Source organism: Ambystoma mexicanum, chromosome 8 (genome assembly GCF_040938575.1).
Source record: "Ambystoma mexicanum isolate Mex_15411 chromosome 8, UKY_AmexF1_1, whole genome shotgun sequence".
NCBI lineage: Eukaryota > Metazoa > Chordata > Amphibia > Caudata > Ambystomatidae > Ambystoma > Ambystoma mexicanum.
In genome coordinates this window covers 1012623909-1012649889 of record NC_090929.1, presented here as the reverse complement: position 1 = coordinate 1012649889, position 25981 = coordinate 1012623909, and the positions used below count along the sequence as shown (strand labels likewise).

The 25981-nt window shown below is 48.1% G+C and overlaps 1 protein-coding gene across 7 annotated transcripts in view; it reads right to left on the bottom strand.

The window, feature by feature from the left end:
- Positions 1-25981, bottom strand: part of HSPG2 (heparan sulfate proteoglycan 2) — a 1237996-nt gene that overhangs the window by 954767 nt on the left and 257248 nt on the right. For 6 of the 7 annotated variants that reach the window (XM_069610942.1, XM_069610946.1, XM_069610944.1 and 3 more), the window contains exon 4: positions 13187-13261. The exons of the other annotated variant lie outside the window; for it this stretch is intronic. In XM_069610942.1, coding sequence (XP_069467043.1) covers positions 13187-13261 — 75 coding nt within the window. The remainder of the gene's footprint in view (positions 1-13186; positions 13262-25981) is intronic. 7 annotated transcript variants of the gene reach the window in all.

Sequence of the window (25981 nt, the reverse complement as noted above, 5' to 3'; positions counted from 1 at the left end):
AGAACACTACTGCAGCACACTCCCAATAAAGTGATGAAACAAGGTCACCCAGAATACTACTGCAGCACACTCCCAATAAAGTGATGAAACAAGGTCACCCAGAATACTACTGCAGCACACTCCCAATAAAGTGATGAAACAAGGTCACCCAGAATACTACTGCAGCACACTCCCAATAAAGTGATGAAACAAGGTCACCCAGAATACTACTGCAGCACACTCCCAATAAAGTGATGAAACAAGGTCACCCAGAATACTACTGCAGCACACTCCCAATAAAGTGACCAAATAATGTCCTTCAGGGGGCAGAGCATTCCATCAGAAAGCCAGCCCGCCTCCCGGCATTGAAGGTCCAAGGCTCTATTTGATCAAAGAGGCGACAACACATCCTACTACTCCACAACCTGCCTATGCTCTCCCGTTGTGGTGCCCCTAACAGAGATGGGCGGTTCAGCTCCTCGGGGCAGACTGTTCGTTCTGTAGTGAAGTGGACCCCGATACATGCCGAGGCTTTGTGATCACAGATGGCCGACTACACCGCGAGGAAACTTTCATGCATGGCTCTCAGCCCAGAGGCATAGACAGGATAGGGCCATAGCGGAGAAGGCCCACCCAAAAATCGGTAAATGCCCACTCAGCAGCAATGTGTGGGCATGTACAGATTTCACTGCCGTGGGCCGAACTACATTAGCTTCAGGCCCCACTGGTTAGTTAATCCTGGCTACACCTCCATCTCAGCCAGGAGGAATTATTGTGTCCATTTCACAGAGATACAGGCATTACATTTCCCGCCATTAACTCTACCTTTCGAACTAGAACTACTTCCAGCAAATTCTAGTTTAATTAATGATTGTCCATCAATCAACAAGAAGAGGGGGAAGAGGGGAGGCAAACCGACATGAAGCTACCATAGAGCTGAAATGTGTGGGATGAAAAGCACCCCGAATTTGGCAGAACTCTTCTGGGGTCCAGACGTCTACTTCCGTTTTTGTATTGAGAAAGGGGATTGGCCTCTCCGAAGCAATCCGGTTCAGCCAAGTGCCCCTGAAAAACGTCAGCTTAGAACTGGAGAAAAATGAGCCAGTGTCGCACACTTTGCACTCCTGCGCCTCCTCACACACACGCAGACAGAGCAGGCTGGAGCAGGGCATTTCAGCACCCACACTCTGGCCCCTGCATGCATGTGCAGGAACCAGGAAGCTCTTGCTTCCCGATTCCTGTTCATGATGCAGGAGCTGGAGAGCTGGGTCGGAACCGTAAGGACCGGTGCAGAAGGTATGTTTATGTTCAATTATTTAAATGTGTATGGATGCGTGTATACTTGTGTCAGTGAGTGTATTGTGAGTGCTCATATGAATGATCGAGTGCTTGCTGTGTGAATGTGTGTGTGAATGTGTTGGTCTGTGTGATGGACTTTGGTGGGTGGTTGGGGGTACAGGTTTGTACAACAGAGGTCTTTTAAAAAAAGCCCTTGTTGCCCAATCCCCCCTACCCACCTGCCAAAGTCAGCTCTCTGCAGACGCTTTGGAGCCCAGGGCACCGGGATGGTATTTTTTTTACTGGACATCTATCATAGATGTCCAGTAAAAAAATATCATGCTTTCCCCCTCAGCGACTTGCATACATACATAACCACATTGATTGTGCGTGTGTGCGTTACTCGCTGTGGCGACCAGGGGATATGGATGGTATCTTTTTACTGGAAATCTATCAGATGTCCAGAAACAAAAATACCACGCTTCCACCTGGGCCACCCAGCACCAATTGCAAACGGTTTGGCTTTTAACCCAGTTCTTTTTTAAACATCTTCTCTAAAATGGTGCATTTTAACCCAGCATTTTTTTAAAATGCTACGGGGGCTAGGGGAGGGGAATCTCCCGAATGCCCCCTTGATTGGTTTGGGCTCCCTCGCTATGCTCAGTCGCTCTGGCATATCTGTGAGAAATGTTTATGCCCTCCACTACAAAAAAAAAAAAAAAAAAAAAAATCACCAGCCGCCCCTGGGACTGTGCTGGGAGCAGGATGGGGAGTAGGGGGCATGAGATAGTGGTGGGAACAGGGTGGGGAGAACCCAAGGACATTGGTGGGAGCAGGGTGGGGAGAGCCCAGGGTCTCTGGTGGGGTGGGGAGAGCCCAGAGACTGAGGGAGCAGGTGGGGGAGCCTAGGGGCCATACGGAGAGTAAGGTGCGGTTGCAGCGCCCAATAGTTAATAGCCATTTGGACTTACTGTCCATTTGGCATTTGGGGGGTCGGCCTGACCACATTTTGCTCAGGGAGGCACAGGCACAAAAAGTTTAAGACCACTGCCCTAGAGTGTGGTATCAGATGACCCAGAGATCAGGGGAAGCTGCTTAGTTACAGTCCCACTCTTCGCCATGGGAAAAGGACCAGCTGAAAACACTTTATAAGTCTCTCTGGAGTGACACCAGCACCTGGCTATAAGAGGCTGTGTAGGGGGTGAGCATGGAAAGGGAGAGGAGCACGAAGGCCTGCTTCACCAGTACTTCTCCAGGGCTCCTGCTGTTACACTGGTCTAGCAAACTTCAGAAGGCCTAGACGGCACTCCGAAGAGTGGATCCGCAGCAGCGCACCAATCCCACCAGAGTAAAACCATCCGATAGGGGCATTACTGGCTGTTAAAGACCCAGGGGCCCAAGAAAAATGAGGGCCTTAAAAAGGGCCCTGGTGCGTTTACCAAGCACTAAGACCCCCCCCCCCCCCCTCGGAGGGAGTATATACTATTAATACCCAAGGACAGTGGTTGAAGTGTACAAAAAGAAGCAGTGGAACTATGTTCACTATTGGCCTACCCCCACTGCCCACAACCCCATCGCCACGCCACCTTCCATGCGCAATACAAACCACCAAACAAATGTGCCCGCTGTTTAAGGGAACGTTTAGTGCAATTCACTGAAGTGCAAGTTTCAACTTCTTCCGACACTTTAATTTTAAAAGTAAGCCATTCCGGAACAGTTTCTTTTTAATACCAAAGAAAAGGAACAATAAAACGTAATTATATAGAGTAGAGGAGCACCGCTCTCAACCGCCACCACCCACTTGGACCACTGCCCAAGGACAGGCAGCATGGGGTGCCTCTGAGGATTGATAAAAGGAGATGGCTTCGTATGAGGGAAGGGCACGATGACTGCCGTGTTCAGTGGCACTAGGGAAACCGGGCTGGAGGCAGGCCAGTAGCATTAAGGGACAGTGCAAGGGAGAAGATGGAGGACAGCAGAGTGGCACAGGTGTGCAGATCGGTGGTGCCAGGTGAGGCCCAGAGGACACAGTGGGGGGGGGGGAATAGGGCTGGGTGCCTGGTGCAAGCTAGGACAAGACTGAAGAAACGAGGTGGCCGGGACTCCATGGAGTGGCGGAACTGCACAGATTGGCGGGGCTGTGCAGAAGCCTGGTGACCCAAAACAAAGGGAAAGGACATCCAAGCATTACCGTATGCCAAGGCTGGCCTTCCACACTGTCTCGGTAGGATAACTCCGGGGCAACGTGCTCGTCTTGACTGGAAGACGAGTCGGTACAACACAGGTTCGATCCTCGGGTCAGCGCTTAGAAACCTCTGGGTATTAAGTGATAGCCCATTACAATTACCCAATTAAGGAATGCTCGACGCCACCTGCAGATAACTATTTGCTAATAAAGCCGGATGGGTAAATGGCATTGGTCATACAGAACATCGCTGTCATGGAAACGGGGGTATGCTGTAAAAAATCCCAGTTAACATAAGTGATGGAGGGGGCACCAATGTAAATACTGACTTAATGGATCAACATTTTACAATTGTTTTTGACCAGTCATTTTCCCCAAACATGGCTATTATTGTTAATGTTTAACATTGTATTCGTATTTAGATGCGTTAGCGCGTCCGTGTGCATTCTCGTGAAGTGAGGCATAGCGGCCTTTCACTGCTAGTGGCGATTTTAAACATCAAGACTTCGATTAGGACCCGTCTTTATTGATGCTATAATCAAAATGGCTGCTCTTTGCTATACAGTCGTTTATCGGTTACGTGTTGTGACCCAGACCTACATGTGAAGCAGGGCAACCAGACGTGTGCTTCAAGTAAACGATCACGATGGGGAGGTTGCGGCGCAGAGCGTTCACGTCATGTGAAAAACAAGGGGGATCGCCGCGTGCTGTCCCGCGACAACCCTAAAATCACCACACGCTGCCAACAGAGTAATCTGAGGTGCTTCGGCAGAGTAGCGTGAGCATCTCGAACTGGGTGGCAGTTTTATTTAAAGCCAGACATGGAGTTTAAATGGCAAAGTTGAACAGGCAGGGCAACATGCACTGAAACGAATAGCGGGTGCATTGGGTGTAAAATAAAGGGGTGCTGCAGTCCAGGAATTCTGCCATAAGGCGTGAAAAGTGGCTGTAGATGCGGGCGTGGCTGCAGGTGTGGCTTCTTGCACATGTTTAGAGGCGGTGCGAATAGGAAGATGACGTGAACATGTACACCATGTTTCTGTAGAGTGGTAGGACTGTACCGGAGCCCAAAGCTACAAAAGGCGGCCATGCTTCAGGTCAGCGTGGAGAGGTACTGTGAGGAATAAGTCCATCCTCACAGGGAGAGTGTGCTCACCTGGGCTTTTTTGATCAATTAAAATGAATGATGGAGACCAACCTTCGAGAGATGAGTACGGCCATTCCGCACCCATTTCATCTGCTTCTCGCACCAAACACATAGTCACCTTCACTCTGGGAAGACCCAGCTTACAGGTTCCTTCTTCCCTGGTCATATTCCACTGGAATGTGACAGCCCTCTGTACATCAAAGCATTCCAAGAATGGGGAAGGCACACCTTCTTCCAGCCATGAGCAGCCTAATCAAATATCAAAGGCTCCATGGATCTGCAGTCCTTTGTTTTCTGGCTGGTGGCAGTGCATACTAATTAGAGGTAATTGAGGAAAGCCTGCCGAGTGGGCTTGGTTGCCAGAGAGACAACAGGAAGGCAGGACTAACACCCATTTGGTGTGCAATGTGTCAACTTGAAGCTAGTTCCCACCTCTCTGTAGGAAGGCAGTGAAATGCATGTCTGGGTCCACTATTTACGGTAGGCAAACCCCTGCCCAGCTGACCCCTTTCAGAGGTGAGAAGTATGTGGTTTGGGGGAGACATGACGTCTGCTACCGGCACATACTTCAAGAGAAAACTTGCACTTTAATCAAGAGTCACAGAGGGCTCAGTTAACCAGAGAGACACAGATCTACAACAGACAGGAAGATGGGTGTGACTTGTGTATATGTTGTCACCCCCCTGTCTGTGCTTAGCACTATGGTCTTGAATTCATGCATAACAAAAGATTGTTGGTGGGACCCAGGATTGGTTCATTAAGGTAGGTTTAGCCTACACCAATCACTAGGGCCCATTTGGCTTTAAAAAAGGGCTGAACCCCAAACTTAGCAGATCTGAAGACTTCGGAAGGAGGAAGGAGGACTCATTTGGACTTGAGCGGAAGGTACAGTCTACCTTACATCTTCCGCCAATGAAGGAAGGCCAAGAGTTCCAAGAGGGAAGCAAGATCACTCCCCTAAACATCTCCCAGGGAATAGAGGGAGAAAGCTGAAGACTCAGAAGACCCAACCAGCAGCTCCAGAACCAGTACCCAGCCAGCACACAGAGTGCCCTGCTAGGGCCTGACTGCAAGTTTCTTAGGTAGGAAGTGCCGTAGAGTTTCTTGACAAAGGACATGGCCGTTGCCTGGCCTGCCAACACCCACCGGAGCTCTGGGAGGGGTCCACCTTGAAAGGACAAGAGCCCTGCGGAGAAGCTAGGGGTGCCACACAAGTATCATCCAGCAACCATCTTTTTAAGGCCAATTTCGAAACAGTCGCGTCCTCGAACCACATCCGGCTGCACCACTGACTTGTCATGCCACAGTCACTGTCCAGGAAGCCTCAAACAGCATTCCAGATACGCCAACCAGCACAGAGACAACGATTCTTGGCCCTGAGCCGCCGTGCTGGACAGCCTGCAGATGTCCGCCCAGCTTTGCTTGCCAAACTGCCTGCCACATGCTACCTGCAGCTGTCTCCCACAACTAACGAAAAGTCCTGGAACCGCCTCGGCGCTGTCGAGCACCAATAACTTCTTCAGCACCAGGTACATTGTGGTTCTGCCCCCCCTGGTCCTTCTCTGAAGGCCTTTGCAGACAGTTAGGATCCTTTGCCTCCTTGGTGCTGAAACCAAATAATCTTGAACAGTAAGACTGATTACTTTACCAGCTACCCTCCTGTCAATAGCAAGAGTGCATCCATTTCCTATGTGAAACTGTCTGTCCTCGCTGATCCTTTACATGGTGGCCTGTATTTTGTAGTGGGTTATATTTTGTAGTGTGATAGAACTGTCTGTTGTAGTATTAAAGTAGATCTGTGTATACAACCTTGACTGGACAGTTCCTTTTATCATTGGGTAATAATTGTATTGTCGCTGTGTTGCAACTAACCAACGATGCACGACCTTGCGGGGATAAGCCTGCCGTTCCGTCCACGTTACCAAAATTGGACAAGGAAGTCTTAGAGTTCACTTGTATTCTAATCTGTTCGGATCCCTTCTGGTGTACTAGAGGTGTGGGGTTGATTGATGTTTTAGAGACCGATATTCATCCCTGGACCACGGGTACCCTGGAAGTTGAATTGTCACAGGTACACTATGGGATTTCTGCAGTCAGGGGGATTACTAGAGGGATATAAAGGAGTTTGCCATCACATGCATCAGTAAAGGGGGAGCAGCGGTGAAGAGCTGCTGTTTTTATTAATCTGGATCGTGGTGCGCAGATTAATCCGTGTGGAAACAGTACTCGATCTATGTGTGGTATGCACATTTGCTGAGGAATTAGGCGAGGGGCTCAATATTAGAACCGTCGCGGCGCTGCATATTCTTCGTAATGGGTGAATTGGCTGAGCTCAGTGTATGCGCGCTTTAATATAAACGACAGTGGTAGGCGCGGGGAGAGCGCGGCCCGTCGACTCGCAGCTTGCACTCTGTAGCGATTGCGCCTCGACAGGATTCAAGCGTGCCGGGAGAGCGCCGCGGTGGAGCGCGCCAATTCCCTGAGTGATTTACACCGGCGCTAATCCCCCAAAACGTCACAGGAAAGCAAGCAATACAGGAAGTGAAAAATGTACGATGCTACAATGCTTTCCAATCCCGCTTCTCCAGCCAGCTTTCTGCTAGGCAGAGGTGGCATAGATTTAAGATGCGTTTGCTGCTGCGTCACAGCGTGCTTATATTCAAATAATAGATCGCCCTTCCAAGCAGCAAATCTCCAGTCTATCGTTGTAGAGAGGCCTCTGTGGGCCCGCGGGAGCCGGCCGCTGCATGAATCACGACAAAGGCCCCTGTGAATGGACAGCAGAAGCCTTCTCCCACCAACCTCGTGCGTCACACGGTACCCTCCAGCACTCACGTACGGCACGAAAGCCAGCATTCCTCTGCTCCCCGCAGTCGCCCACACCCAGACACCACGTCGTCACTAGTTTCATGGTATAATAAAAGGAACTATTTAAAGGCCACCAGCGACCATGTTTCATTTGAGTATGGGGTAAGAACCACATGAGTGTGTGGAAAAAGGCGAGCCTCAGTGTGGCCTTGGAGATTGCAATTAGTTGCTACCAGAAACGTCAGAATCATGGACCGTACACGATTACCCCCCCTCCAAGGGTGGCCTGTAGGGAACTCTGGAGATTGCCCGGTAGGCCTCTGCACCCCGAGCCTCTTGTGTGGGAACCCATTTTATTTCGAAATGTGCTCACAGGAAAAGGGTTGGGCTTGCTGAAAACGTGTGTTATGGGGCGACTTTCAAAATTATTTCCAGGGCCTCTTTTGATCCCCAGTCCACCCCTGCGGGCCCCACCCTGAATGGCGGAAGGCAGGCAATGGTTCAATGCACCACACCGACAGAAATCGCAGAACAGGCTGCCCGTCCGGCTGAGGAGCGCGGCCAGAGCGGTGCAGTGACTCACTGTGGAGCGGGCCGCGCAGCGCGCGCCCATGGACCCTTCGTGGCTGTTCATAAGGGTTCAAACATGTTCGGCTCCAGCATATTGCACGATTATTCGCCTAAAGAGATTTTCTGTAGCCACAGAAGGAACATGGATGTTATTGGGCCGAAAAGGGGATGCAAAACTACTGCTTCCTGAATATGATCAAGCAGACCATGCTGCAGATAAGAGGGAATGCCCTTCTCTCAAGCAGTTTCAGTACAATAATTACCAGGTAGGGTAGTAGGCCAGGACTGGGGTGCCCATGGCATTCTAGTGCTACATCTTCGTGTTTTTTAAACATTTATTTTGGGAACGATCAATCAGTACAATCCAGTGACCGACATCACAGGCGGCTTCATAACATAATCCAGAATTGCTTTCACTACGATGTGTATAAGGCAGACCGCAAACATTCGCCCCCATGATTTAATGGTGAGGTTCCAGTCACTGTGATGCAAGGTTCCGCGCCACAGGTTAAGGGTGTCTGACGAGGAAATCTCACTGAATAGATCCAAAATCACTGAGGACCCACAAGTCGACCCTAACAGTCATGCTATACTACCACCCCTCTGGCGCGCCTCTAAAAGCCCTGCGCCCCCCTCAGACGGAATGGCTGCACGAAAGGTTCCCTCGACATCACAGAGCAACTACTCCGACCACACTTTAATCCAACACAACATTGAAAGAAGCATGGATGTACCAAGTAGCATTGGCAAAAACCCCACAAAAGTAACATTTGATGTTTACAGTTGCACTTGCCTGCACAAAACGGCTGTTGTAATAACGGTGCCCTCTCTCTAGCCTGACCTAAAAGGTGCACAGGACCAGCCTGCTTCATGGGCTGGAGAAGAGAGGGGTGTTTGGAACAGAGCTCAACCTTCAAATACCAATAGCACCGCTGAAGTGGCCTAAGTTGACTTAAGACTGTGCCAATTGCCCTATGGCGCCAGATGGAGAAATAAGCCAAGGCCACGAAAGTCGCAAAGCAATGAACCAGGACGTGGTCATCAGTGGCGCCCCCAGACATTTTTCATAGGGGTGACCTAATGAGGTCATTGGAAATCTTGGGGTGGCCCACAAAGTTGTATTCATAAGAGGCAGGCGGGCCGGGGGGGGGCAGGGGGACCAGCGTTTTTAGAAGGGTGGCCATGTCTCACGTAACCGGGACTAATGTCCTGCAGAGGGACTTCCAGGACCCGCCTTGTTTTTTGCATATTTAAGTAACTTTGGGTCTCACCCGAAGTTACTAGGGGAATCCAGACGTGGACCCCTTGCTCACTATTCTTAGAGAGGCACAGCTCCACTCTACTGATGAGGTCCAACCAGACCGAAACACGCATCTGGGGTTGCTGTTGGTACTCTTGTTGAGAGGCGAATTGCCACCAGAGAGGCAAGCTCAGCAAGCCATGTTCAGGCATGTTTCAAAAAGAAATGTGTGACGTACGTTTGACCAGCACAATCTATACAGTTACCTATGGGTTGATGTGCTTGTTGCAGCGGTCTGTGCATTTCTAATGCGTGTCTCGGCAGGTTGAGAGATCTCTCAGTCTATCAATACAATAAAAGCAAGGACCATTGAGCAGAGTCAACAATATTTATTTATTAAAAATTTGTCATGGGTGCTCCTCTAAGAGAACAAACTCGGCGAAAATGGCCGGTTCTTTGGGAAGGTACCCACTCTAGAGTCTGCAGACACACTTTCACTCACTGTGCCTTTCACAGATGGGAAATATCCATTTGCATATCAGTCTTTGTCCCACCCACATGGGCAGTTCAGCACCGAAATGCTATAGCAATTCCCTTCTGAATAAGAATACCAACAGCAACCCTATACACATGTTTCAGTCTTGTTGGGCCTCATCAGTGAGGTGGAGCTGTGCCTCTCTGAGCACCGTGAGCAAGGGGTCCACGTCTGGATGACCCTGGGAAACTTAGGGTGACTATACCTAAGGCCATTAAAAAAATAAATAAAAAATTAGTCATGGGCGCTTCTCTATGAGAAGCTAAAGACTTGGTTGAGACTCTCCTAGGGGCCATCCACCCATGAACCTGTCAATGGACTGTGTTCGTGCTGGTAGAGGGACTCTTAGACACCCCCCTTTGTTTTGAATATTTATTTATTCCCTACAAAGTGGAAGTTCTACTATTTACTGCCACACTAAAATTCCCAAGTACTGTATGATCCGCAGATTGTTCCTGGTCGTCGTGGGTGCCTCGCCTAAAGTAAGGATTGAACGCGAAGTCTAAGGCGAGCTTCACGTCACCTAGCTTCGGCACTTATTTACTTCTTTTTAAGGGACTATGATACTATTTTCTTGTTTCTGTACTATATTGTATTAAAAGCTAAAAACGTAAACCGCTGTGTCTACTTTTAGCTATGCAACACATTTGTGACTCGTACTGCGATCTGAACCCCACCCAATGCTGGTGATCTGGAAGCGATCCAGTTTTACTAATAAACATTGAAACTGCTCGAGTTCCACTTCCGTCAATTGTGCAAAATCTTTCCTTTTCCCCGGGACTCGTATGTACCGTCTGGTTATTGCCGTCTGTTCTTTCGCTCGTCCGTCGCATTATGCATTGTGGCTATTTCTGCACCCACTTGAATTGGGATGAAAATAACTCTGAACAATAAAGCCCATTGGAGCCATGATGCCGGTCAAACATTTCCTTTGTGTGAAAAGAAAATGGACACTCATTTCCTACCATCTAGTGCTGATCCTTGAAGAAATTATAATCATTCCCATAGCTAGCTTAAAATAACAGGTCCCAGACGCAAATTGGAGGTCTTCACTCCCCGGCCATCACAGGCACCGCGGCTCTAGACAAGCACCAGGTTATCTTGATATGTTGGATCCACAGGGCTTGCTGACCACACATTTCAGATGAAATCTGATAGTCACAAAAGACATTCAAGGGGGCAATGCAGTAGCCCAGATCGATATGTCTGGATAGCGCTGAAATCCATGCGGTGAGCCGACTACGCCGAGTACGTAGATGTGTCTGGATACGTCTAAATCTTGTGCCATGATCCAGTGATCTAGAATAGATTGATTGGTCCGCAGAATCCTGAATTTGATGCCGGGATATAGAGTAGATTAAAATGTCTGGCGAATTCTAGATATCATGAAGTGATCTAAATTAAAGGGTTGTGGATAGTTTATTCCATATAGTTAAACGATGATGTATAACAGATATACATGTGTGGAGAGTTATTACATTCTCGTTGTGTTCTAAAACGGAATCACTAGAGTTTTCAGCGATGCATTTAAATCAAAGAAATATGGCTTCCTTTGAATACTCTGAATTCACTGAAGCAATGCAGAGAGACAGAATACACAGGACATGTCCAAGATGATGTGCATTTTATGTAAAGCACTGCAGATTCTCTTCATTTCATGTCGTCAATTACAAAGTTTTGATAAGGCCTTTTACTTCCACCTAGATAATTTGTCGATTCTAGGAACGCAGAGGCTAAAAAAATCAAACGGAGGGCTTTCGATTCACAATGGGCAATCGAGTACGTTGCACAACTTATTCCCCCCCCCCCTCCCCCACCCGAGCCCACAAAGGAACATTCACTAAGTTAAGTTTAATTACACTGTCCTCTCCCAGACACCAGGTCCCATCTCCCACCCAGGTACTATGGTTGTTGCTATCGTGTGTGGCAATCTAATGTATTTATTGACTTGGGAATGCAATAGACTGGACCACCTTAAACTGCACGACTTCTTAAATAGCTTTCTAGCCAAACTATGCAATATTTGCTTTATTAGTACAGGCCTCATTGATTCAAAGGTAAGGTACCTCTTCAGACGTGGTCCCAGGAGACTATGTGCCAATTAATCCAGAAAAACAATGGTTCGAATGCGGGCTTTTATAAAAAGCAACACATTTGCTTTGTTGGTCCATTAGTGCCCTGGCCAGCGCTGTAAACCAATGAAAATGCTCAGAACGCGGGCTCTATTAACCAAAGAAAGCTTGCGCTCTGAGCATTTTCCTTGGTTAACTGTGCTCCTCCCCTTTCACTACTCTGCACCAGTGTATTTTGCTACATGAAAAGACCCGTACCTTTGTTTCACGGCCCTACACCGCGCAGTGCTGTCAGTCCGTTTTCATTTTGATGAGGGCACAGTCATCAACATGGCTAATGGACTTTTGCTGACAGCAGCACTGTGAGGCATGGGCCGCAAAATAATTTAACAAACACCAATTGCACACGTGTAGGGAACTACAAGGGTGCCAATTGCGATAGGCCCCTCAGTGGTGTGCTGACATTTTCTAACGGCACCGCAACTCTCGTTAAGTGACCCTTGCTGCCCTCAGGCACTTAACTTGGGAAGCGGCCCATTACCTACAGGGTCAGCCCGCCACATCGGGGCATATAACCTCGAGAAATTATCTGACACTTTAGAACAAAAGTGAAGTCATCTACAGAGGGAATACACTGGGAATTATCTGCAATCGATCATCTTTCGCAGGAGGATAGCTCAGCGGCAACGTGCTTGCCTTGTAAACAAGTTGTCACGAAGCAACACAGGTTCGATCCCGGGTCCGCGCTTAGAAACCTCTGGGTATTAAGCACGTTATAAATATGCAACTAAGTGATATTCCTGTAACAGCGCCTCGATGCCCCCGGTCTGTGGGAGTGCTTTAAAAATGCAAAAAATAAATAAAATAAATAAATAATAAAATAAAAAAAAAGAGAAGCAGAGCAACACAGGTTCGAGCCCCGGGTCCGCACTCAGAAACCTCTGGGTATTAAGCATGTTATAAATAACCAATTATAATACAGTGTGTTCTAAGTGCCATGCATTCATGCACTAGTATTCAGCCACATGGGCAAGGTCCGCGATGCTCTGTATTCCATGCAGTGCTACCAAATTAAAAAAGGATCTTGATGCTGCAGATGGCATGCAGGGATATTACGGCATATGACGGAGTCTCCTGTTTCACAACCAAGCAATTACAGTGAATTACAGTGAATTACAACGTAGATTTTAATTTCCAAGATCCTGTGCATCCCTGTCAGCTGTCTTCTAAACCACCATTTCACCCAACCTTTGGTGGTGTAGAGCACTGTGTAGCGAGTGCGATGGAAGGAAGGGCTAGAAGCGACACGCTGTGCAGCACACCACCTCCAGGTGCACACAGAGCAACATGCACAGTGCAAACGGTCACTTACTGAGGTGCTGCTCGTCCTCGGGTTCCAAGACACTCATACTCGCCAAGTGAGGCTGTACCCAGGGCACCAGAAAACCTGCGGGATGGGAGCGCCCATGGAAGGACAAGGAGGGGCAGAGATAGCCGGAAAGGAGATGCCACAGTCAGAGGGCAGGATAAAGAACCAGGGAAAGAAGGAAGAGGACAATGAAAGGTTAGAGAAGATGGCAGGCAATCATGAAACAGAAATAGCGCTGAAAGAACCCGCTCTTCCTGGAAATTTAAGACTGTTATATTAATTATTACATCAAGTCATTCTTTCTCCACCAGGGATATCCCGGCCCGTATTTTACTTTAAAGGATCATGGATAAATCTCCAAGGCGTTAAAGTTAACCAACGGACATCGCATCTTTGTGGAGTGCCTAGACCCACAGCTTAGAGACTCTGGCGTGAAACAATGTAAGGCGCGATTTCCAGAGGCGTTGCTAAGGGGGAGGGTTTAAGGGGCTATAGCCCCGGGTCTCTTGGTTGTAGCCCCGGATAGAATCTCAGGGTCTACAACCAAAAGGCTAGCTAGCCCCGAGTCTGACAAACCCAACATTAGTGTAGCCCCGGATCTTTTCCAGACCTAGCAACACCCCTGGCGATTACAGTGGTGCGCGTACATCTTGAGGCGAGCAAGTGCAAGTGGCAGGTAGCGCTGAAGACTCACGGACGTGTTGCATCACCTTTGAGGTAGCACAGTTCAAGGTGCCTTTCACCTTTGCAGCTATGCCTACCAGAGCCTGCGGTGGAAAAAATGGGCACCTCAGGAACAGTACAGAGAATAAGGATGCCACGGTCAGTGAGGAAAGGACAGTGCTGAATGTCAAAGTAAAAAACTGGCCAAGGGAAAAGAGGTAGGAGGAATACCATGAGAAATTGGGAAAGTGATACACGGTACTGTCCTACCCCATTGCTTATGTAATACCAGGAAATAGCCAAACCTTTCGAGAAAAAAAAAAAAAGGGTAAAAAAATATTCGGCTTAGTAAAACATTCGGTATCGAAAATGTTGAAGGAAAGCGGGTGTTGCGAGGGTGACTCCCGCTCCCCTTGTTCGACATTATGGGATTTCGGGGGACAATAAATAAAAAAAAGAAAGAAAAGAAAGGGACCCTATGGCATCAGTTTGCATCCATAATTTGGAGATGGAACTGAAGTTGCAGGGAGCCAAAGGCAGGTAAATTGGGTTAATTTTAAGAGGTATAGGGGGTGGAGTCTAACAGGGAAAAGGGCATCCAACATTTTCGAACATTTCCGCTGCGCATAATTCTGTGGCGGTAAAATCTGCTGTGAAATTATGACGCACAACCCAATAAAAAGAACACTATAGCCAGGTGACTGGCGTTACCTACTACTATACGAGACTGGTGGCTCAAATGTGCAAGAAATCGCCCTTTTTACGGGAAGAAGGCTTGATGAGGTGAACCAACAAACTCAAATGGTATCGCTGGTCTTCCTTTCAGTGACACGGGTCAGGTGCATGGCGGGCTCCTGAAGGACTGGGAAGTGCAACTAAATCCAAAGGCCCAACAGAGCACAGTAAAGATGTCACCATCTGATCAGTCAACCAGCAGCCACTTTCATTATCCAATTACACAAATCTTAGAGGGTGAAGACACAATAAGAGGGAACCTATACAAAAAATATATAGTCTGAACTATTCCAAATAAGTGAATTGGAATATTACAGCCCCTAGAAACCCATGTTAACGAACCACAAAAAAACATTGGAAGACATGATAAATATCAACACTATGGGCCTCATTACACGGAAGGCGGTGATCCAGGGTGCTATTAGCACCCTGGACCATGCCGGTAAATTACCGGCACCGCCTTGGCGGTAAGGGGATTTACCGCCCCATTCCAAGGTCGGTGGGGCGGTAAATCCCCCTTCCGCCATTGCCCTTCCCCATTCCCATTTCTGCCCCATAGGGCTCTATGGGAATGGGGAAGGCGCTAATTACGGCACCGCAATTTTGCGGTGCCGTAATTAGCTCCGAGGTCCCTTAGCGGGTTGGTTTTTAACGCCTGCAAAAAGCAGGCGTTAAAGCACCAACCCGCTAAGGGACCTCGTAGTACGGCGGTAAGGGTTAACGGTCACCGTTGCCATTAACGGTGACCGTTAACCCTTACCGCCGTCCGTGTAATGAGGCCCTATGTCTCTGGACTGGAGCAAAAATCTCACCATCATGGGAAGTCCGAAAGCTAGGTTCACCCAGAGCTCAACAAAGTCTGGCAACCCTGCAGATGCCCATGGGCTATTAATTGCTACTGTGAGGAAAAAGGAGACACCAGCCCCTCTCTGTGCCAACTGACGTCTCCCTTTCCCCTGGACAGGCTCGGAGGCATTGGTCTTTCGACAGTGGGGAACTTGCTTGCAATCAACCGCTGGCACTGGTGAAATGCACAGTACATGTATATAGCTCCTTCACTACCCCCTTCCAGGCCCGACTCACTGGTTCTGGGGCTTTGAGGGTCTGCGGCCACTCGGTTGACCTTCTGCTGGCGCAACAGGATTCCAAACCCAACTGAGGAGGTCCCTCTGAAATGCATTCCCAGCAAGACAGGCAGGTAGGTAGGCAGATAGGTTTCCAGTCAGTTCATATGCTACGGTTTTCAGGATAAAGGAGGGGGAATGGGTTTAACTGATGCAACACTGGTAATCAGTTGCAGGGAGATTGTCCTTTTTAGAAGCATCAGCAGGCCAGTAGCTCTTGTGACCCAGCTGATTAGCAAAAGTCAACCTTGCCATTCCAAATCCAGGATTACAATGATTGGCTCCACAGCAGCGTGCTTGTACAACTCCCCTACGCCATTTCCAATAACCAATCTGAGCCCATCCACAACTAATTTCCACCCATCTCTTTACACCTCAATTCCCTGCTTTTAGAACACAGTATTCATCAAAGCATTCATTTAATATGGCAGGGGCCTTTGGATGCACAAAGTGCCTCCCCTCTCAAGCCTGGCACAAAGACATTTGAGCCTCCCAACACACAACTCCCCAAATTTAAATCATGCCAGACTCCAGCATAGTTAGGTTTCAGGCAACTGGTTATTTACTCAGAATCGCTTTAAATGTAAGGTGATTTGAAATCAATGTGGATGGTTCTGCATTCTCTAACTATTCTAGGAATGGAGCGCAGTCTACTACCACAGGAAAATAAAGAAGCACCCTTATTCTTAAACTTTTTTAAAGCGGGTTTAGGCACCATAGGCCCCAAAGGGATTCGTAGAGCGGTCTCGGGGGTAGGACGTGCATATGTTTATAGGTCCTTTGCTGCCACAAGCAAACCCTCTCAACACTGGCAGTAGAAAAGCATCACCCACCTGCGCCATAAATAAGCGGCATTACTAAAACGTATTTATCGTCGCTCACAGGAGAGTTACAGTGCTGTCTGAAGAGGAATGATTTCAAGTTGGCAGCCTCTATGATTAATCCTCCAGCGGCAGAGGGTGGGGCTGGGGTGACTGTCACTCACCCGTAATTACAGTTGGAATTGGCCTGGGCTATGCAATATACACTGGGTCTGGGAATCAATAGATAGCTCTTGGTATTAATGCCAGTGAGAGAAGGGAACCTGTCCAGGAGTGATATCATAAGGTCTCCAGGAAGTAATTAAGTACTGTGGCAAGCCAGAAGAAGCACTCGGACCAGAGGACCTACCTTTCAAGTATCTTTATTCAACTTAAAAAAAAAAAAAGGAAAAGGCCTCACTAACAATATTGCTAAAGGGAAGTACCCTTCCTATCAAACTAAACTAAGGTGCTCATCAAAAGAAAAAAAGTCCATCCAAACCTATCCACTAAACTGGCTCTACCGTTTAAAAACAAAAATAAAAGCAAGGTAGGTGGCGTGCCCTGCACCCAGTGTTAGATACAAAAGTCCTCAGGTTTCCAAAGACCAAATCACAAAACAAAGTCTTAAGTTCCAGAAAAAAATAAATGTCCAAAGTTCTTTAGATGGAGGGATAATACCCTGATCCCTCTCCACCACTTGTGTTGCTCTCTCTCCACTAGTTTCAAGGTCCGGGTGCCTCCGGTCCCTTGTGTCAGTTCTTGGTTCTTATTTGGCCTCTCCGGCTCCCTCGCCTTTCTTTGTCCCACTACTTCACTTACCTTTCTGGTTTATCTGTAATCCCACTCTTCTACTTGTGGTTCTCTCAGGTCTTGTGGGGTTTTCTGACCCTTCTAGAGGTTTTTCCTCCTTGAGCTTCTCAGGTTCTTGTAACCCTTCTGTTTCTCTGGCACAGTCTCTATTTTAGGGCCTAGGTGAGCCTTTTCGTCACTTATCTTGCTCTGTTCCCCCTCGACCCGGACATCATGTGTATGTTCCGCATTGCAGCGTCTGCTCCAGTGAAGGTGTGTTTTCGGCAGCCGTATCACTCCTCCCTGCCTGCCGGTCTTCCAGACTGAAAATGAGTGATTCTCGAACACTAGCTCGTCGTGGCGTTCTCTCACCCTTATGCACGGTGGTAGTGAACGAAGGAGTCACACTCCTCCTTCTGTCCCTGGATTCGGCCTTCTTTCGCGGGCACCAGGCCCACCATGTCCTCGGCATGATCGTGCCTCCAGGCAAGTTTCACTTGGGTTGTTCTTGGCTTCTCAGCCACATTATGCCTACATACTGGGACGGTGGCTTCACTCTTCGGCATTTGCCTCTCTCTGCACCATAACCGGCTCTGCTGTATAGCGCGGCTCCGCCCCTTGCCGATGTACTCCCATCCGACCATCGCCTGTGTGTGTGGATTCTCCTCCTCCACTCAATGGTCGCTAGCCCTTTATTCTCACTCCTGTAATGAGGGAGGGCGTACCGTTCACCACAGGTTGTCGAACAGGTGTAAAGTTAATCTTTTACTTGAGCCAAGCACAGAGAGGTCTTGTCCATATTATCTTGAGCCACACACAGATGTATCTTCAGTATTAATGACTCCCATGTTTTCCCATGGGAACTCCCAGTGAGGTCCTGCTTTGTCAAACCGCTAGGGAGGATTTTGTTTAATGGGCTCACCTCCCTAGCCTTAAAGGGGGCGGCTCTTCCTAGGGAAGAAGGGATGAAGTCTCCAGATTCCTCACAGTACATGATGTAATTTCAATGGACTGGAATAACCAGAGGTAATTGTCAGGAGCCTGGTCCACTCAGGAAATGGGCTTCGGGGGGGTTGGGGAGGGGGTCGCCTCTGAATTGACTTCTGGAATAACCATGGTCCTTTTTACTCCACAGCTTTGGTCACAATTACGTTTTTCCCTACGGTGGCCATAGCATGGGGCTAGTCCCACTATGTGAAATGGTAGCTTTACTTCGAGGCAAAAATGCCATCAAACTAGTATTCGCATCCTGGTCTACATCTCCTCACAAACTAATAAATGCTCCACTTGTCAATGTACCACATAAATGTAACCCCCCCACCCCCATCCCCATGCAGCCCATAAGGGCCAAACAAACGTCCTCACCGATCATACTATCCCCGTTGAACCTTGCTCTTTTGCTCAACACTACCTATAACTTTCTCAGACTTCCCTGCTGGGCCCACCCTCAGGCCGCACCCACTCAGACAGGAGCTATAAAAAGCCAACCTCCGCCTATTAACCCCAAGTTTCCAACACTAGCATAATTGAATGTAAAACATTTGCTCACTCTAAACTGTTACCATGAATGTTATGGCCGGAATGATAAAATGCATAAAAAAACTCTTTCGACATTCGAGTAGAAAAGGCCACCTAATAGTCATCCGTGAAAGGTCACCTCCAGTTCAGAGCCACCCAGCAATGCATTGTGGGTATACAGGTTAGCTAAACAGCTTGCATTTGCGCTTCAGAACATTCTGTCTTCTAGGGCACCAATATTTTATACAGGGCTTTCTCAACGCAAGACCGCCAGCGCTAAAAAGGTGCAGCCAAGCACATTACCATTTCATCCTCATAAGGGATCATCAGTGCGGTACAGTCTGAAATGCTGGTGATTGAGTATTGGCAGTGCTCGGAGTTGAGGGCAGCTGGGAGCTATTTAACTCCTGCCTGTAGCCTAGAAGAACTTGGCTAGCTTGACACCAAAAGTTACCAGGATCAACCTTTAGGTCCCCATGAAAAATGATGCAGAACAAACACGTATATGAATGTACCCCTGTGCGTTTGGGACAATCTATAAACAAACATCAGGACACATCTATCATTTAAAGCATAAGGGGTCATGAATAATGGACAAATGTATACGTTTGTATCGTATGTGAAATTTAGATTTGCGGAAAGCTATGCACTACTTCCCCGTTTGCCAGAGGTAGCTCCTGGTCACTGATTAATGCTGTATCCCCAGGAGCAGGAGCTGCTTACAGCTCCTGCTCTCCACTCTTAATTTCTATCCCTGCATTGGGGTATGATTAGAAAACAGTAGCACTGCTATGGTGGGTTTAAAGAATACATTAAAAACTTACTTGAAATGTGAGTAGAATTGGCCCTTTTAGCCAACACGCTACACACGCCACCGTACTATTCAGTAGCAATCCCTGGAAATTGGCTGAGGGGCTCTGAACTAGGGGTGAGCTTCCAGGGATCGCTGCTGGGTCATGTGGCAGGTGTGCCTCCTGAGCCGAAATTGCATATTCTGCCCTCACCTTTCATGTAAAAGGGTTTGTGTATTTTTATAGGCACCATAGAATTGATGGCGTTTGCCAAACGTACCCTCATTCTCCGATTCCAAGAATATCGGACTGCACCACACTGATGATCCTTAGGAGGGTGAAATGCTTAATGGTGGTCTGCATCCTTTAGAGACGACTGTCTTGAGTTGACAAAGCCAGGCACAAAAGAAATGCTTTATTTTCGAGCAAAAATACATCTTTTCAGCTCATTTGCACACCTACGACGACTTGACCAGTGGCTCTGAACTGGAGGTGAATTTACAGTGATGGCATGTGTGGCTGGTTAGCTGAAATTGCCTATTCCAAACTCTAAAAGTACACCCACACTTCCGCATGCAGGGATGTCGGCAACCAAACCCACATCGATCACTCCCCCACCAATGCGAATTACAGATGAACCTCATCCCAGAGTAAGAACTGGAAATCCTGAACACAGCACCTTGCCCCAGTTACTTTAATGCTTAGGGAACCAGTTACGTTATCAGCAGTGCCAGCTTCATCATTGAGCACAAGATGTGCCCACGCCATCTCAAAGCAAATTCTCTTACAAGGCAGCTGGGTTTTCTTTTACAACCTTTAATACTGCAGGCTGCCTGCCCAGTTTCTAAGGGAACCTAACGAAATTGTGCAGACACAGAGGGAACGTGCCTTTCCCCTGCAATCATGCAAGTTGTTCATGTGGGATGGCCATGTTTGGAAATCTGGCCTTGTGGTTCCACAGCTGATCGTTTAGTCACCAGATCACCATGCCTACAGTTTTCAGAAAACCTTAGAGAAAATGCTTATATTTAAAAATAAATCCTAGCGATTTCACTTAGCGACGGGCATTAACTGGGTGGGACACACATTCCAACTACAGAAATCCACCCTCATATGTCACCTGCATCGAAAAGCATTACAAACCTACATTCAAAGCCCCCATTTCAAGCCAAGCTCTCCGGTTAAAACTCTTATCTTAATGACAATAGTTTTGGCTTAATAGGTAGTGCTTTCAGCACCACCTAATCGCCAAAACTATAAAGGATTTCCTTTATCACAGTTCCGCCTTTCTTCGTCTACAGAAGACGCTGCAATTCAAATCAACAACAACCCTTCATTTCATTATATAAGGAGACAAACATTTAAGACTTTAAGCAACAGTGTCATCTGCATTCCTGTTTGGATGAACAACATTAAATAACCTCTGCAAAAACCTACTAAACCTCGGGTTTGGCATTCGCAACCTGCCAATGTACGTTACACCATACTTCCCTTCATACAAATTCTACAAAAGACTAGTGAGACTTCAGTCCTTTCTCTGTGTCTAGAGCAGAAATTGACCACTTTCTTCCAGCTATCACTTGCTGTTTTTTGTATACTTTCTGTCCATGGACAGGACTTCTGCACTAGCACTGAGAAAACTACAGCCTAATCGCTATCATTTCAGGATAAGTCAGGTCGAGGAAAAGAAGTTCCCAACAAGCTAGTTTAGGCCGAATGGTGCATTTTACCCCCCAGAGATCAGACACCTAAAATTGTATGGCTCGCTGGGTGCCGAAGTAATGGACTACGGGGAGACCTCGATGCAGGTCGGAAGGGGGTGCAGCTAGTAAGGTTTTAGGTATTGGCACACAACAGCAAAGGGATGGTGGGCTGTGGCTGGTGGGGTTGGACTAATGCTGATGGCAGGAATCTCTGCTCAAGGAGGAATGGATTGGAATTTGCCAGGCCGCAGGGGTCTGCAACCCGCAGCTCATCAGACTTTTTGGACTATGGATCCCGTGATCCCTCATCATCAACTATGCTGGCTCAGACTGATGGGAGTTGAAGTCCAAAACATCTGGAGAGACTAAGGTTGCAGATCTCTGGGCTAGGGGCTCCACCTCAGGCCTCACCGCTCTTATGGCTTGGCCCCCTGGCGGGGGGAGAGGGGCAGACCTTAGCTGAATGGGGCACTGCCTGAGGTTGGCTGTGCAGGCCCTTGGTGGGTATTAGGGAGGAGGGGGTGAGGGGGAAATCACATCTATCCTTTTGCCTCTTCCTTTCCTTATGTCATCCTTATTTGCGTCACCCTTATAACCGCTTCATTTATTTTGCCTCATTAGCCAGACATATACTTTGGACATCTGTCCTTGAGTAGTCTTATTAATCTAAACCTTTTAAAAAGGACACGACCCATCCATTGGGAGGACCCGGGTCAAACATGTACTTAGGATAGCCTTGGTACATCTCGAGCCTAGACTTTATGTTTAATATACAGCAATCTCCACCTAGCCATCACCTACTTACACACCTTCTCGTGGCCCCCAGCCAGCTTTTACTTCTACGCATCTCTCCTTGTATTACACCATTTTCCAGTCAATGCATCATAAGCAGATTAAGGTCCGACTGTCCCTCGGCGGGGCTTGATGCACCTTAACGCAGACAAGGCTTGCGTGTTTTGAGATTACTCCGGTGGTGACCTGTTGCAACATAGTAATAATAGGCAACTGCTTCCATGCCAGCCTGGAGACCACATTGTGTGGTTAGACGTCCCTTGGCAACTTATAAGGGACTCCACCCCAAAAAGTTTAGGTTCATAAATCAGGGCCCTGTGTGGGAGGCTGGGCTACGATTGGACCTGGGGTAGGAACAAACCATGGACCCAGCAACTGGCATTTAAGTAGTAACTTCTTTGGGCAATACATGGGGACATATGCCCGGAACACCACTTTATGGGCGGAGCCTATGCAGATGGTACCCAAGTAGGGTATCCATAAGTCACAGTATGCATGTGGCCAAAGTATTACTGCTACTAGTTTCCAGCTACAGTGCCGGGGGCAGAGGGTTGACCCGCTTTTTTTTTTTTTATCATCATCATAAGGTGCCGAGAAAAAAAAAAAAACTCTTTTCAAGAGCATCTCCAAGCATAGAATACTCAGTGCCCCACAAGTGCCCAATCCGCTTTTCTATGCCGATCCCAGCGGAATGCAGGTACCACAGAGCAGATGGAAAGGAGCAGTGAAGCCCAGTACACAGAAACGCATGGGACGAGAGAGGAGCGGAAGGCACCTGTAGTGGCGGTCAAGATCCTGACAGCCTATAGCATGGAAAAATGTTGAGTTACAAAGATTATTGCCCGGAAGCCTCGAACAGGGATTGGCCATCAGGATTGCAGCATTCCACTCCAGATGGAATATCTCATTAGCCTCCCAGTACCACCAGGAGAACACACACAGCGGATCTCCTGTCCTTGTCACACCAGGAGTGTCTTTCTGGGGTTCTAAACCTCCAGACTTTCAAGAGGCGTGGTTTCATCAGAATTGCCACTATTCACTCAGGGCACTAGAACATGCACACTGCCCACCAGGCCCCTATAGGGCCATGAAAGAGGTGGTTAATATTTTAGTAGAAAGTTATTTTTTTCTATATTCAGGATGAGCAGACTACACACAGACAATCTAAAACACAGAGTTCAAGTTTCAACTGGCCATGCATTAGAAGGCCATCCAGTCCTGTTTCTTTCCCTACGAATTATTGGACTTTTCGTTTTTTTCTTCCCCCCCATTAAAAAAAAAATTTAGCAAAACTAAAAGTGCCAGAATTCCCTGAAAAAACCGGACTGCATAGCCTTCTTCCACATAGCCAAAGGAAACGTGAGCGCTCTGAAAACATGATACAGGTGGGATCGGCCACAAAAACGTTTTGCATTACCGTCATGGGCGGGACAGCACTAGAAGTGAAAAATAACGTTTTGGGGTACGGCAGGCGTAGCGCCACACGTCATCCAAAGAGCAATTAAGGGGGGTGGGAAAAGGGGCGTTGAGAGTGCACTGGGAAGGGGGCGCGGATATAGTTTGCCAGATTCCCACAGGCCCCTGCGTAACACCAAGAGCCACAGTTTACTCTGGGGGTGCCTCAGGACTGCCCTCAGACTACCACTGCACTGCTGTGGCCACCACATACTTTGCCTCGTGCCATAGTATCCCAGCTGTGCCCACCACCTGTTTAATTTGAAAAATAGCACTACTCACTGAGGAGGTAACAAAAAAAACAACTGGGGGTTGGCATACCCCATGGAGCCCAGGGAGTCAACATAGGAGATTCTTTGCAGGCTGGGACTTGCAAATCCATACGTGTCTGAGAAAACATTCATTTACAAGTCCCAGCATGCGGGGAAGCGTTGGCTAAAAAGCCATAGCTGCATAAAGACTTGTTTTATGAAAGCCAGTTGCCAACTATGTAACTTGATACAGAGAAAGCATTGCAGACTGGCTCCAAAACTGGCTCCTGTACTTTTTCTTTTTTTTTAATTTTTACTATTTCTATACTTTTATTTTAAAAAGAATAAAATGGTTCGATTTTAAAATAAGTGTAGGAAGAAATTGAAACTTGCACTGCACTGCACGGGACGTTCCCTTAAACAGCAAGCGCATTTGTTTAGGGGCTAGTATTGTGCATGGGAGGGGCCGTGGCGATGGTTTTGTGAGGAGCAGGGACAGAACAGTTCCACTACTTCTTTTCGTACACTTCGACCACTGTAATACAACACTCTGAAAGAGGGCAGGGGGGTGGAAGTGGGGCTGGCAGCCGCTGGACGGACGTCCAGTGTACCTGCCTGCAATGAGAAACCACTCGTTTCCCTTGGCTGCCTTCAGTCAGAAACTGTCTTGAACAGATGCAAGAGTTGCTTGGCTACAGTTTGGGTTGGAGAAAAAAAGAAAAAAAAAAACTCAAGCTCCCCCACCACTCCACGGCAGTTGATTAAGCCCAGGACGCATGGCTCCTGTCCCAGATGCTTGTACAGCTGTGTGAGGAGGGCGGGGTTCCCAGCTGGAGCGTACCATCCAGGCTAATCCCCCTGAGCTGGGATCTGTGGAGGGCCAGAGAGCCCCGCGGAGCCGTGCACTGCCATCCCCACAACAGAAGTAGCCAATCTGCAGTGGGTCACAGCGCCGAGGACCCAGCGTGTAATTCATTTTCCTAATTTAAGTGGCAGGGCACCTCCAGATGTCTGCCAGCTGTTTTAGGGCGTCGATTAACAACAAAGAGTAAAAGCATTAGGTATGGGAATGCGTGCCAGGTCAAAAAGAGGTCGAGGAAGGCCTGGACTCCGACTTTCAAAAGCAGCGGAAGTTGTGTACATGGCCCTAGAGCAACTCAAGTTTCCCAGGAGCTCACCAGAGCACCTAACTTCCCAAATGCTTGCTCTGCAGCAGGGCGGGAAGAAATGGGACATGCAGTTATGTTGGGTAACATCAGAGGGCCCCCTTGCCTTGAGCTGGGGTAACCATGCCCACCCACATACATACATATGTACAGTAGAAATGCAGTGATGTGGTTGGCGAAGGTTTCAAACCTTGCAGTGGGGGATAGTGGAACAAGAAATATACTTTTGGGGCACACACCGAGCTTTCAAATGTGCCAAGGCACATATTAGAACAGACAGCCGACACATTGCCCTCTATGGAGTCCTGGGATGATTGGGCGTCGTCAGTCTGGTCTATTAACAGCTGGGCTCCTTGTTTGGCCCGGATTTGAAAGGTAGTGGCGTCAGTACATCCGCGGTCGAGTTCCTGAGCCCAATCATCCCAGGACTCCATAGGGGGCAATTTATCCAACCTTTACTAGCCTTCATAAAGACCCATGGGTCGAAACACGTGTCGGCTGACCTTAACTGGGACCATGAGCCCACGTGAATAAATAATTTTTCTTTGCACTTATCACCAAATAAACGGTGTGGAAAATCCAATTATTGGCAAAAAAAAGTAAACCGCGAGGTATCCAGGATATTCCTTGATCATCCTAGAATGAGTGCCTGGTTCCCTGCATCCCAAGTAAGCCAGACGAATGTGACCTCACTCTTCCCACCTTCTGCCCACCATCCACTCCCGACGATGCCGAGCACAGGCCTCACTTAAGGGACACCTGCGGCATAAAGCGATCCAGCAGTGAGAGCAGGTCATGTGACTTTGCTTTTCAGCTGCTGACCATGCCCACTCCAGGATTCAATTAAGCAGTCTCTCCTAAATGTTTTCAGGAAAAAAAAAACTCAGAGCCGGACGCTGCCCGTATGAACTTGGCAGGAGCAAGGGTCTCTGCACCTCATTACTAGACAAGACATAACCAGGTATCTCACAAACCCAGCTCATGCCCACACTCTCCAGGGACTGCCAA